Source organism: Plecotus auritus (assembly GCF_963455305.1).
Source record: "Plecotus auritus genome assembly, chromosome: 2".
In the NCBI taxonomy this organism is placed as follows: domain Eukaryota; kingdom Metazoa; phylum Chordata; class Mammalia; order Chiroptera; family Vespertilionidae; genus Plecotus; species Plecotus auritus.
The window spans coordinates 180,691,496-180,705,884 of record NC_137771.1 but is presented as its reverse complement, the minus strand read 5'-3'; the positions used below and the strand labels follow the sequence as shown (position 1 = coordinate 180,705,884).

The 14,389-nt window shown below is 40.2% G+C and overlaps 1 protein-coding gene across 10 annotated transcripts in view; it reads left to right on the top strand.

Moving 5' to 3' along the window:
* LPP (LIM domain containing preferred translocation partner in lipoma) overlaps positions 1-14,389 on the top strand; it is a 740,460-nt gene that overhangs the window by 551,851 nt on the left and 174,220 nt on the right. For all 10 annotated transcript variants that reach the window (XM_080655359.1, XM_080655353.1, XM_080655356.1 and 7 more), the window contains one exon: positions 6,709-6,835. In XM_080655359.1, the coding sequence (XP_080511485.1) occupies positions 6,709-6,835 (127 nt within the window). The remainder of the gene's footprint in view (positions 1-6,708; positions 6,836-14,389) is intronic.

Here is a 14,389-nt window from a genome sequence, read left to right as displayed (position 1 = left end):
CAAATGGACAAGAAAAATGAGCGGCTCTGGGACCCGGAGAGATAGAGTATTCATTATCATGTAATGTTTCTGAATATCTTGGCCGCCTTTTCCAGGTATTTTATCTTCCTGGGCTGTACTTTTCTGATGAGGTTCAGATTTATAGTTAGTTCAAGTTTCTAGCACTATGTAATGAGGAAATCAACAGCAGGTAAGGACTCACCAGTGAAAATGATCCACCCTGAGGTCAATATCAGAATCCCACAAGAGCTTTTGGGGAGCCATTTTGTAAGGTGGATTCTTACCACATATATTAAAACTAGAGGCCTGGTGCACGAAATTTGTGCAATCGGGGGGGTCCTTCAGCCTGGCCTGTGCCCTCTCACAGTACAGGAGCCCTCAGGGGATGTCTGACTGATGGCTTAGGCCTGCTCCCACCTAAGCCATCAGTTGGACATCCTTAGCACTGCTGCGGAGGCGGGAGAGGCTCCCGCCACTGCTTCTGCGCTTGCCAGCCATGAGCCTGGCTTCTGGCTGAGTGGAGCTCCCCCTGTGGGAGTGCACTGACCACCAGGGGGAAGCTCCTGCATTGAGCATCTGTCCCCTGGTGGTCAGTGACATCATAGCAACTGGTTGTTCTGCTGTTCTGTCAATTTTCATATTAGCCTTTTATTACATAGTACTAGAGGCCTGGTGCACAAAAATTTGTGCACAGGGGGGGTCCCTCAGCTCACCTGCCCCCTCTCATAGTCCAGGAGCCCTCATGGGATGTCCTACTAATGGCTTATGCCCGCTCCCCCTAGGGGGAGCGGGCCTAAGCTGTAGTCTGGCCTCCCTCTGTGGGAGGCGACCAGACGATCAGGGGAAGGCACTGCCCCCATCACCCCACTACTGCTGCCATTGCCGGCCACCGCAGCTGCTGGCCCTTGGCCCTCGCAGCTGCCAAGGTGTTTTTATCAACATGGACTCCAGTTTCTTCACCACGAAAAAATGGCAACTTTCTTTAGGCATTTTTAAGATGTCTCTTTCATAGGATATGACATTACTTTCTTTTTTCTTTTATCCTCACCTGAGGATATTTTTCCATTGATTTTTAGAGAGCATGGAAGAGAGAGGAAAAGACAGAGAGAACCATCAATGTGAGAGGGACACATTGATTGGTTGCTTCCTGCATGAGCCCTGACTTGGGCCCTGGCCAGGGAGGAGCCTGCAACCTAGGTTTGTGCCCTTGACAAGGATCGAACTGGGACCCTGCGGTCTGCAGGCTGAGGCTCTATCCACTGAGCCAAACTGGCTAAGGCAGGATATGACATTTCTTAGCCCTGCCAGCAGTGGACTTCCATTTTGTCCTCCAGGAGTGAGGTGGAAAAACCCTAGATCATTTTCTTGGATTTTTATTATCCAAGCGAGTGGCGTACCACAAGCTTAGTCAATGAGTGGTCAGAAAAGGTGTTTCCTGTGCAGCTCACGTGTACAGGCAGGACTTCCAGCTCACGGTGGCTCTCTCAGGGCCTCAGAGCTGGCAGCTTTGTCAGGAAGGACGTCCGGTCTAATTAGCATACTACCCTTTTATTAGTATAGATAGTTACATTGTTGATAACAAAGATTCAAGGCAGTGAGTGTTCTCCCAGAGGGGTGTCCCTGTTTGCACATTAGTGCTGGCTATCAACCATGCTCCCTTTTCTCTTTAGGTGGGGCAGTGGAATTCTTCTTTCTCCACCCAAGGAACATGGTGGTAGGAGAAGATAGTTCACCTTTGGATGTTCTTAATCTCATGCCCTGCATGTAGTGAAAGTTCAGTAGGCTGCAGAAACCTGTGACCTGCCAGCTGCTTACTCAGATTCAGAATGCTGAATGAAGTTCTAGATTGTTTCGCAGGATGCTGACACGTGATTCAAGTCCTCTTGTAAATGGAAATTTCTGTAATAATGAGGTTTCCACTTACTCAGTGTGACTTTTTCTTTTTAAAATATATTTTATTGATTTTTTTTTACAGAGAGGAAGGGAGAGGGTTAGAGAGTTAGAAACATTGATGAGACATCGATCAGCTTCCTCCTGCACACCCCCTCCTGCACAACCAAGGTACATGCCCTTGACCGGAATTGAACCTAGGACCCTTCAGTCAGCAGGCTGACACTATCCACTGAGCCAAACCGGTTAGGGCATCAGTGTGACTTTTTATAGATTATAAAGTGGCCGTGTTATTAGTATCTGTGATTTCACTATAAAAATCTATAATGATATGTTTCCTGCATATTATGGACATAAAAGTATGATAGAGTAGAATCAAAGGAATCTTTGCAAACATCATTTTGCATATAAAGACAATAAGGCTTGGGGAATAGATCAGAATTATGGGACAATTTGAAGGCAAAGCTAATATTAGAGAGATAAATGGGTCTCTGTACTTTTCCTATGTAAGAATACCATGAAGTTTTATATGAATACTAGAGGCCCGGTGCACTGGGGGGTGGGTGGGGGGAGTTCAGCCTGGCCTGCACCCTCTCGCAGTCCAGGACCCCTCAGGGGATGTCTGACTGCCACGGAGGCAGGAAAGGCTCCCACCACCCCTGCTGCACTGGCCAGCCTGAGCCCTGTTCTGGCTGAGCAGTACTGACCAACAGCAGCACTGCCCATGTGTGTTTTGCTCGCAGAAACAGTCCTCACTTTTGCACATTCTCACACATTATTTTTACCTAGATCCAGAATTAGCTGAAATATTCATATTAAGCCCTCCCTGGAATGATAATCATCTGGGCCCCTAGGAAGAGAAGAACCATGGCAGAGAAGAACCAGTTGCAGATTGTGAACATTTTCCTATAAGATCTTCATTGTAGAAGAAGGAAAACATAGAAAAACATAAATAGGATGTAAACCACTGTCCCATCACTTTCAGCCATTAATATTTTAACATATTTCTGTCCCGTCTCCTTCTGTAAGTAACAGTTTAAGATAGGCCACTCTGGTCAGTGGCTGGCACCTCTCCACAGGGTCAGCACCTTCCTTCTTGCACCTCATACAGCTGCCCCTAATGCAGTCTAGCTGTGTGCACAGAAAGAAGAGGCAACAGACTTCGGTGAGCACATTGGCCATTAAATTACTCACAAATACCATGATGTCTGGTAGCATTTTTAAGGTATCATTGCAATGCCTTAGTGTTTGAGATGTTTGCTAATATTCTTCCTCCCTTCCTCCCTTCCTCCCTCCCTTCCTCCCTCCCTCCCTCCCTCCCTCCCTCCCTTCCTTCCTTCCTTCCTAATATCTGGTGAAATCCAATTTATCCTTCAAGATCAAACTAAGAAGGCTTCTGCTTTTTGGCAGTTTTCTCCCATCTCAGAACACTGAATTCATACCTGTGTTTTAGTATTTGCACTTTATTGTAATTACCTATTTTCATGTCTTTTTCTCTTTTCCTTTTTAATGTCTCTTTCTTATTAAAGTGTGAGTTGTCAGAAGCAGGAATCCTGAATAATTTGACTTTATAATGATAGTGCTTAGCACTTTGCAATTTCTTAGAAAAGGTGTTAAAGGAATTTTAAAGGAGGCCTCTGAAATCTCTCAAAAACTCTCATCTGTGGTTCATGTAATGTATTTCACCTTAAGGGATCTCAAAGAACACACATAATAGTGATTAATATTGATACTTATAAGACTGTCTTTTTCTTAGAAAAGGCTAGAGGCTTTGTTTATATTTGTTTTGAAGTGCTATTGTTTCACTATTTAGCAGTAAACTTCCACTCTGAAAATACCTTTGCTTAACCGAGTCAGTAAGTAAAAATCCAAGTTATTACAGAATAATAGAGTTAGAAGGGCCTGGAGAGGAAGATAATGGGAACGCTGAGTGGCATTGCAGTGTAGCAGAAACACACAAACTCAGCACACCTGGTTTCAGTCAGGGCTCACTGTTTTTCAGTGGTGGAACTTCCCACAGGGTTGATCACTTATCTTCTCTGAACCTCAATTCTTTCATCCATAAAATGGGACCACAGATCACATGGGGCTGTTGTAGATTCCATGTGTGTGAAGGTGGGCATCTTGAAAAGGGACACACAATATGAGGAATTATTATTATGCCACAATGAATAGACTGCTGATACTATTCACCCTTCTACTTTTGAAAAAATAAAATGATGCAACTCATCTCCTTCCTGCCCCCTACCACACACGTTTTTAAGTATGGTCTATTACTCAAATGCAATGCTAGGAACCACTTATTAGAAATGACTGTTATTCGTTTTTTTAGGACATATTACGTCCTAAAGCACTACTGAGAGAAAGAAATTAAAAGGCGGGGAGTGTCTTTTTATCCCAGTGAGCAAAACTCTAAATGATTACTTATGGGGCTTGAAACTGAAGAAAGTCCTGGGCTACATCCTCTTTGGTGTGAGAAGCAACTGGAAATGATGAACCCTGAACCCGTGTTTTTACCAGTATGCAGTCCTTGGATGCTAAGTATTATGCATTGGGTGTGTGTGTCGGGCGGGGGGTCAGTGGGAGTTCTATCGCCAAATAACTTTCAGAAACATTGAAAGAGATAATCTCTTGGGATCATTCTTGGTAAGAAATACCAGCAACCCAACCCAAGATCAGCATTATATGAGATTACAATCTCAAAGAAAACAGTTGTCCCAAATGTGTTATTTCAGAAACAGTATCACAAGCAAATAGGAAGGAGTTTTTGACAAATAAAATGAATAATATGTTTTGATTAAAATCTGTGAAATGCTGACAAGGTAAGTACTCTGGAATTGGAGCTGTACTTGAAATACAAGTGCTAAGGGTAGATTCTGAGTTGCTTAGATGTACAGAGGACAAAGAGCATTCTTGCTGCCTTTATGGTAAAGGAAAGCAGATATTAGACTCAAACAATGATGAAATGTGTCTATGCCCTGATGGTCCACCCTATACCAGGAATCAAGAATTATCAAGTTTTCTTTAATAGTTGTTGATTTAGATTAGAATAGCCAGCACCATTAATATTAGCTCCTTTAATTCTCACACCAATTGTATTGCACAGGCATTATTTGCATTGTAGAGGAGGCCCTAAGTTTAACATTTATTGTCTATTGAATAAATGAGTGATTCTAAGATGGGCTCTTATACTGGCTTTATTACAATTAGCCCTACCCTAAATTTTGGTGTGTGAATTTTCTTGTCTCACAATGAGTAGATTGAGGTAATGATTCTTAGGATGCTGGCAGGTAGCTCTAGTTTTGGTCTCTGTCACTTGCCCAGTGTCATAGTTTATTCACTGCTTTGTATCTCCAATCCAAATTGTCCAACAATGAAATAAAACTCCAGGTGTAAGAATAGAGATAAACATAAAAAAAAAATTATTGGCATTTTTAGCCTTTTGTATATCTGCATTCTGACTTTCTGTACATTTTTTAAAACCTAAAAATGGATGATAATTATAGAAAAAAGGCCAAATAGGTAGCAATTAACAATTTTACATATGTTTAGAAGACATTTCATAGCTTAGATATCACACAAATAATCAATATCCATCTTGGAGTTGTTGAAATAATTGTTGGTAGTTAAGAATAAAACATTAGTATGTGGATTTATACTTTACTGGATTTTCACATTAGTGTAACTTTCAGTACAATTAAGATAACTGATGAGTGAATATGCAAGTTTTGTTAAGCTAATTCTTATGAACTATTCATGACAGGAGAAACGCTTGGTCAACCATTTTAAGAATCTGTAAACATAAAGAAAGAACATCCCCACTGTCATCTCTGCCCAGTAGCCATCATGGACATCATCATCATTTCTAAATCTTCTATAACAGTCTTTCTATTTTTAATACTTTGATTCAAGATGTTGGAGTGTTATATTGGAAATGGTCCAAGTCATCATATAGCAAAGGGAAATATAATACATTCCCTTTTACTTACACAGCACAAAGCAATTTTACATCTGGCATCTGGTCTTTCTTTCTCCACTTACTTTGGACTCTTGGTTGGTTACCTGAAGTGTCTTTCACCTGTCTCTTGATTCCGTTACGTTGCTAGATTCCTGACTCACCCACTGAGTAAAACACCAGCCCAGTGTCAGTGCTACTGATTTACCTTCCCCGTTTGATATCTAGCTGGTTGTAGTGCTGATAAGAAAAACATTATTCAAACTCCTTGACTGGAACACAAGGCCCTTCACCTTCTGGACACCTGTATTCAATAGATGTGTTTCATTTTCTATCTCAAACATTATAAATATTCCAGAAATACACAGCGCCAGGAGCTCCTTATGCCACCTTAATGTGAGGAACCTCTTTTAGCTGAATGTGTCCTAGTCTGTCACCACCTCTTCTCTGGAATTCTTCCTCTCAGGCTATATGAGAGGTGGCATTTGTACCCTGATGGTGCACTTTTTATCTTTCATTTTTGATGTGTCTTTATCTCTCATTTTATTTCACTATAAGCTCCATAAGATGGAGGCTCTATGTATCTATCATTTTGATAAACATACAACTGGTACACAGTGACTCCTAGCAATTGTTGAATGAAGTAGAGTCTGTTGTACACATGGATTTCTAAAGCCTGATAGATGATGCATGTAAATCAAGTGCCGTGTCCAAGATCAGACACAAAACTGATAAAACCAGGTCTAAAACCCAGGTCTCCTAATAGCCATATCAATGCGCTTTTCTTTACAACGCGAACATGATTGGATTGTCTTGGTTGATGTCTAGGTTGCATTTAAAGGACTGTGTTTTCTGCTTTACAGAGTGGACAAACAGGATCGAAGGGACCTCCAGCTGGTCCACCCTCATTCCGCCCTGAAGATGAACTAGAGCACCTGACCAAGAAGATGCTGTATGACATGGAAAATCCACCTGCCGACGAATACTTTGGTGAGTGGGTCCCAGAGTTGACTTCTGAAGTAAATTTCCTGTCCTTTTTTTCTTAATTAGTAAGTAGGAGTATTATCAGCTCCAATAGTAAAGGACTGGAGTCTGCATCCATTGGAGTTGGTATCCATATGCACACAACTGAGTGTTCTGAAAGTTGTTTTGTGGGAGACTGCCATAGTGTGATATCTGTTTGGCTTGTACTAAAATCTCAGGGGTACTTCAGAGTCTCATGAGATACGTTTGAATTAAAACTTAATTTTTGATCATTTATTAGCTTTTTATTATGCAGAAATAGGGACTTTTGTGTGTATTCAGGTCTAGGGCAGTGTCAGGGGTGGGCAAACTTTTTGACTCGAGGGCCACAATGGGTTCTTAAACTGGACCGGAGGGCCGGAACAAAAGCATGGATGGAGTGTTTGTGTGAACTAATATAAATTCAAAATAAAGGAGCGGAGGGGAGAGCAAGAGAACTGGATAGAACAGCCGGATCCGGCCCGCGGGCCGTAGTTTGCCCATGGCTGGAATTCTGTGCTCCCACTCTTTTCCCTATCCAAGTTCAAGAAAGGATGCTCCCTTTATATATTTTTTAACTTCTCCTCTGTCTAAGCCTGTGAATACTTATGAACAAATAATCCATCTGTCCATATATTTAATGTGAATTTATGAATTATATGCCAATTATGAGGTGTTATGGATACATAATTTGTCATCCAAGAGGTTGTAATTATTCAGAAGAGAGTAGAAAAACACAAATAATTACTAACATAGGGAAAATTATTAAGAGGCATGAGAGAGGCTTGCTTAGGTCAAATGTTATAAAAATTTAAAAGCTCTGTTCATCAGGAACATCAGGAATGCTTTATGGAAGAATTGGTGGCACTTGAACCCGGACCCTAAAGCAGGCCTCTCAGGTTTTTTTGTTATGAAAGACTTCTGCCCAGTCTGTTGGAGATCAGTATTTTTATAGAGTATAACTAGAGGCCTGTTGCATGATATTCATGCAAGAATAGGCCCCTGGCTTCACTCCCAGCTGTCCGGGACCCAGCAAGTCCCCGCTCCCCACCCCAGCCTCCCAGGAGCCAGCACATCCCTGTTCCCACTGGGAGCCAGCAAGTCCCCGCTCCCCGGCTGCCTGGGAGCTGGCTCGTTCCCACTCCCAGGCTGCCCAGAGCCAGCATGTCCCCGTGCCTGGGCCGCCCAGAGCTGGCAAGTCCTTGCTTCTGTCTGGAGCACCACTCCAGTAGCTCCCTCCACTGCCCCGCTTCCCCTCATAGCAGGTTTCACACCGCTCTGTGCCTGCATATGCAAATTAACCTCCAACTTTGTTGGGTTAATTTGCATAGTCACTCTGATTGGCTGTGGGTGTAGCGGAGTGATGGTTAATTTGCATGTTTCACTTTTATTAGGTAAGATTAAAATTAGTTACTAAGAAAGTAAAAAAAAAAATGGAGGACCCAAGTTTTACCATTATCACATTTAGCAAGGATAAATTACTCTATTTAATTGCTGTAATTTTTTCTAAATACTCTCTGTATTTGTCTCATCACAGGGTGATAAACATTTCTTAGTCAGACACCCATCCGTTGACCTCATTTTCAGTAGTGCTGCTTTAAATACATGTGGAGAAAAGACATTTGGGGGCATTGGGAAGGCACAGAGGGGGAAATTGCACTATGCAGAGCACAGGGCTTGTACTTCTTCAAGTTTTTCCAATTTGCATGTCTTCCCATTTGCTTCTTATTGGGGAACATGTATTAAAAGGTAAACAGAAAGCACTGGTTCAAAACCACATAGTAGGTGGACTGGATTAGGATGTGAAAATCATGACAGTTATTTGTAAGCAGAAGGTAGCATAGCTTAGCAAAAAGGACACAATAGTGAGAATGTAGAATTTAGGTTCTGTCCCTCTTTTCCCCTTGCTGACTAAGCAATATTGCTATGTTCCTCATCTGTCTGAGCCCCATTTTCCACTTTGATAAATCAAGTAGAAAAGGTTCTTTGGCATTTCTTTCAACACTAGTAAGATCATATGGAAACAGCATCAACCCACATAAATGTAACATAGCTAAAAGCTAAATATAAGTTGATATACATTAACACAAAAGCATGGAAAACAGTAAAAAAAAAAAAGTCTCTACTTTTATTAAAATACTAGAGGCCCAGTGCACGATTGAAATTGCACGAGGAGGCACCCCACCTCCTGCCCTGTGAGGAGGCACCCCACGGGGAGCTGGGACCTGCGCCTGACTTGCAGCATCCCCCAGCCCCCCTGCTTGTGTCCACTCCGGGGCTGCCTGAGCCACCACGGTGGCTTGGGCAGGCTCCCCTGTCTCTGTCTCCATTTCTGCTACAGGCAACCTGCACGTACAACCTCCTCCTGTCCGGTCATGACCCATTATGGAATCCTGGCCTAATTTGCATACTACCTCTCTCTCTCTCTCTCTCTCTCTCTCTATATATATATATATATATATATATATATATACACATATATATATGTATATATATATACACACATATATATATACATATATATATATGAATATGTTCTTGTCATTGATGTAAAAGAAGGATTTATATTAAAATAAGATAAACTTTTTTAAAAAGCATGTTAAAAGTGAAAAGTATGTTCTCTGTATTAAAGTATATTAAAAATGAAAAGTAATAATACCAAGTATATATGCTTCAAATATCATAGCAAAAACCTACGTAGCAATAAGGAAAAATGTGTAAATGAACATATATTAAGCACTTTGAGAAACATAAATTAACTATTATATTTGCCTTCAAGAACTATCCTAGCTCTACTACTTACTAGCTTAGACAATTTTAAAACTTATTAATCTCTCTAAATATTTGTTTTTATTTTGCTTTATCTTTAATATGAAAATAGTAGTTAGCTTATACTGTTATCACATTGAATGAAATATTTATAGAAAGCACTTAGCTATGTTCTTGTAACGTAAAATATGCTCAATGATCAAAGTTATCCCATAGTTAAAGAAAACAAGATATGCCCCTTAAAATTAATTAATACTTGATTTAAATTTAAGTTCCTATAAAAAATAAAACATATGTCACCAATTGGTAAATAATCATTACCAAGTGATCTTTATAAACCATGATAAAAATGTGGAATGATGATGAACTTTTATTGAGTGCTTATGACATGGCAATACTATTTTATGTACTTTGTCTTAACTCATTTAATCCATACTGAAAAAATATAACCATGTTATATTTTTATTATTACTTTGCTATTATTATTTCCATATTAGGAAATTGAGACACAGGAATATTAAGTAGTCTGCCATATCAATAACTAGTCAATTTTGTGACTGGATTAGAATCCAAGCTCCAGGTCTATACATTTTGGTTTTTTTTTAATTTTTAAATTTTTTTAATTTAACAAATCTTTATTGTTCAGATTATTACAATTGTTCTTCTTTTTCCCCCCATACCTCCCCTCCACCCGGTTCCCACCCCACCCTCTGCCCTTACCCCAACCCCCACTGTCCTCATTCATAGGTGTATGATTTTTTTCCAGTCTCTTCCTGCACCCCCCACACCCCTTTCCCCCCGAGAATTGTCAGTCTACTCCCTTTCTATGCCCCTGATTCTATTATATTCACCAGTTTATTCTGTTCATCAGATTTTTTTATTCACTTGATTTTTAGATTCACTTGTTGATAAACATGTATTTGTTCTTCATAATTTTTATCTTTACCTTTTTCTTCTTCTTCCTCTTCTTAAATAATACTTTTCAGCATTTCATGTAATACTGGTTTGGTGGTGATGAACTCCTTTAGCTTTTTCTTATCTGTGAAGCTCTTTATCTGCCCTTCAATTCTGAATGATAGCTTTGCTGGGTAGAGTAATCTTGGTTGTAGGTTCTTGCTATTCATCACTTTGAATATTTCTTGCCACTACCATCTGGCCTGCATAGTTTCTGTTGAGAAATCACCTGACAATCGTATGGGTGCTCCCTTGTAGGTAACTGTTTTTCTCTTGCTGCTTTTAATATTCTCTCTGTCTTTTGCTCTTGGCATTTTAATTATGATGTGTCTTGGTGTAGTAGTCTTTGGATTCCTTTTGTTTGGGGTTCTGTGTGCTTCATGGACTTGTAAGTCTATTTCTTTAACCAGGTGTGAAAGTTTTTGGTCATTATTTCTTCAAATAGGTTTTCAGTATCTTGCTCTCGCTCTTCTTCTGGCACCACCATAATTCTGATGTTGGTACGCTTGAAGTTGTCCCAGAGGCTCCTTACACTATATTCATATTTTAGGATTCTTTTTGCTTTTTGCTTTTCCAGTTGAGTGTTTTTTGCTTCTTTGTATTTCAAATCTTTGACTTGATTCTTGCGATCCTCTAGTCTGCTGTTAGATCTCTGTATAATATTTTTTATTTCAGTCAGTGTATGCTTAATTTCTAGTTGGTCCTTTTTCATATCCTTGAGGGTCTTGCTAAATTTATCGGCCTTTTCTAGAAAATTCTTGAAAAACCTTGTAACCATAGTTTTGAACTCTATATCTAGTCGTTTGCTTTCCTCCATTTCTTTAATTTGTGATCTGTTTCTTTGTCTCCGCATTTTGGCTGCTTCCCGGAGTTGACAGAGTGGCTTTGTGTGCTAGGTGTCCTATAGGGCTCAGTGGCTCAGCCTCCCCAGTGGACACTCTTGGTGCACCCCTTTGTGGGCTTTGTGCACAGTCTTGTTGTAGTTAAGCCTTGATTGTTGTTGGAATCACTGGGAGGACTTGACCTCCAGGCCAATTGACTGTGAGATACAGCTATGTCTACAATGGGAGAACTTCTGTTCTGGAGACACCCTTATGAGACAAGACTTGCAAAAGCATCTGTGCTCAGCTTGGATGGGGCAGAGTCTCAGGGCAGAGCCGACAGCATTGGTTTCCCGTCAGGCCTGCCCTAATAGGCCCCTGTGTCTCAGTGTCCCGTGGTAATTGCTGCAAGCACCTCTGAGAGAAAGCCATCCTTGAGTTCTGCCCACTGCCAGACAGTCCAGTTTCTCCCCGAATGAGTTTGGGTCTCCAGAGTCTTGCCCGGAACTGGAGTTCAGTGCAGTCAGGAGCTTTTGTCTCCCTCCCGCTTGAGAAAGCCAGCCGCGCACTCAGTTGCCAGTCCTCTCTGCGTGCGCGCCTTGGTACCTCTGCCTTCCTCAGTTCCTCTGAGTATCAGTGTGCTTTTGTCTTTCCTGACAGTCCAGTTTCACCCTGTATGTGTCTGGGTCCCCAGAGTCTCACCTGGAATTGAAGTTCTGTGCAGTCGGGAGCTTTTGTTTCCCTCCCGCTTGAGAAAGCCAGCTGCACACTCAGTTGCCAGTCCTCTCCACGCACGTGTCTCAGTACCTCTGCCTCCTGCAGCTCCTCTGAGTGTCAGTGTGCTTTTCTCTTTCCTTCTAGTTATAGAATTTCCACTCAGCCAGCCTTCCTGTGGTTCTGGATGATGTCTGTTTTGTCTTTTAGTTCTAGTTTTGAAATTGTTGTGCGAGGCAGCAGTTTAGGTGTTTACCTATGCCGCCATCTTGGTTTCTTCTCTACATTTTATTATTTCTAAAATATTTTCCCCCAGCTTTATTGAGGTATACGAAAAAACTGCACATGCTTAATCTATGCAATTTGATGAGTTTGGACCTATGTATACATTTCTATTGCCATCACCACAATCCAGGTTATGACCATATTGGCACCTCCAAAAGTTTAGGATAGATATTTAGAAAGGTTTCATGGAGAAGATCAGCTTTGGACAGATGGAAAATAATAGAGGATATTCTCCTGTAAGTAGATAGAATGAACAAAATATGACTTGAGGCCAGGATTATTCAAGGAACGTTTGCATTATGTGGAAAACATACATTAAGTACCTATTAGATGCAAGTTACCCTTCTAGATGTTAGAGACATATGGAGACAGGCAAACATGAGTGTTACTTTAAAGGTGCTTACTAGTATAGTCTAAAAAGGGATGGGCACTGAGTTATGGTGTTTAATCAAAACTCAAGATAGAGAGTGACGAGTTAAAGTTTAAAGTTCTTTGAGAATTCAGAAAAAAAAAAAGGACATCCTGAGGCAAGAATGGAAAAGTTTTTATGGAGTAGTTAGCCTTTGAATCAAGTCTTTAAAATTATGCTAATAGAGATTTGCAAGTAGGTAACATTATAGAAATAATGTCATTTCTGATTATGGGAATTTTTAACATGAAGGGTTTAAAACCAGTGAAGAGAATCACCTATGTTGGAAGGAATATATATTGGGAAGTAAGATTAGAGAAATAGGTTGAGAGCAATACAGAGAGGACTTTTATTATTGTTGTTTTTATAACTTAATTTTTTAATTACAGTTGACATTCAGTATTATTTTATATTAGTTTTAGGTGTATATAATAGTAGTTAGACAATTATATAATTTACAAAGTTATCCCCCTATAATTCTAACACCTGGCATCATACATAGTTATTATAATATTATAGACTATATTCCCTATGCTATACTTTATATCCCTGTGACTATTTTGTAATTACCAATTTGTACTTCACAATCACTTCACTTTTTCACCTACCCTACAACCCCCCTCCCATCTAGAAACCCTCAGTTTTTTCACTGTATCTATGATTCTATTTCTGTTTTGTTTGTTTGTTTTTTTCTTTAGATTCCACGTCTAAGTAAAATTATATGGTACTTGTGCTTTCTGACTTATTGCACTTAGCATAATACCATTTATGTTTATCCATGTTGCTGCAAATGGTAAGCTTTCATACTTTTTATGGCCAAGTAATATTGCATTTTATATATGTACCATGTCTTCTTTGTCTGCTTGTCTATTGATGGGCACTTGGGTTGTTTCCATAGCTTGTCTATTGTAAATAAAGTGCAATGAACATACTGGTAAGGGAGCATATGTTCTTTCAAATTAGCGTTTTGGATTTCCTTGGATATATAGCCAGAATTGGAATTTCTGTGTCATAAAGTAGTTCTGTATATATATATATATATATATATATATATATATATATATATACAACCAAAATCATTTGCGAAACCTCCACACTGTGGAGAGGAGTTTTAATGCCTGAGTAAAGGCTAGTGATTTTATCTTACATAATGAACCTTTGCACATTGAGGTCAAATGTTGTGGGAACTGTTCTGTCAATAGTGGTTAAGAATGTGGGTTCCAAAGCCAGAATGTCTTGATTTGAATGTCAACTCTATCTCTTAAAAGCAGAAAGCGAAGGATGAGTTAATAGAACTATCATTTACTGTTGCACTCTAAACATTAAATGTTTCCTGAGAAATTTTGCATCCCTATAGATGTGCTGGCTGTTAGGGACATCTAGATGCAAAAAGAAGCTCTGCTCTCACTGAGTTCATGAGTTCCTGGGAAGGACAGAAGAGAGGCAAGGATGTCAGTCCAGATTATCAGCACTGTGTTGGGCCTGCATGGTCTATGTGAGAGTAGACAAAGTCTGTAAGTCTGCTTGGAGATGAGGGAAGGAGGGCTACATATCAGTGTGTCTGTAGGAGGGCCTGACACAAGAGAGATT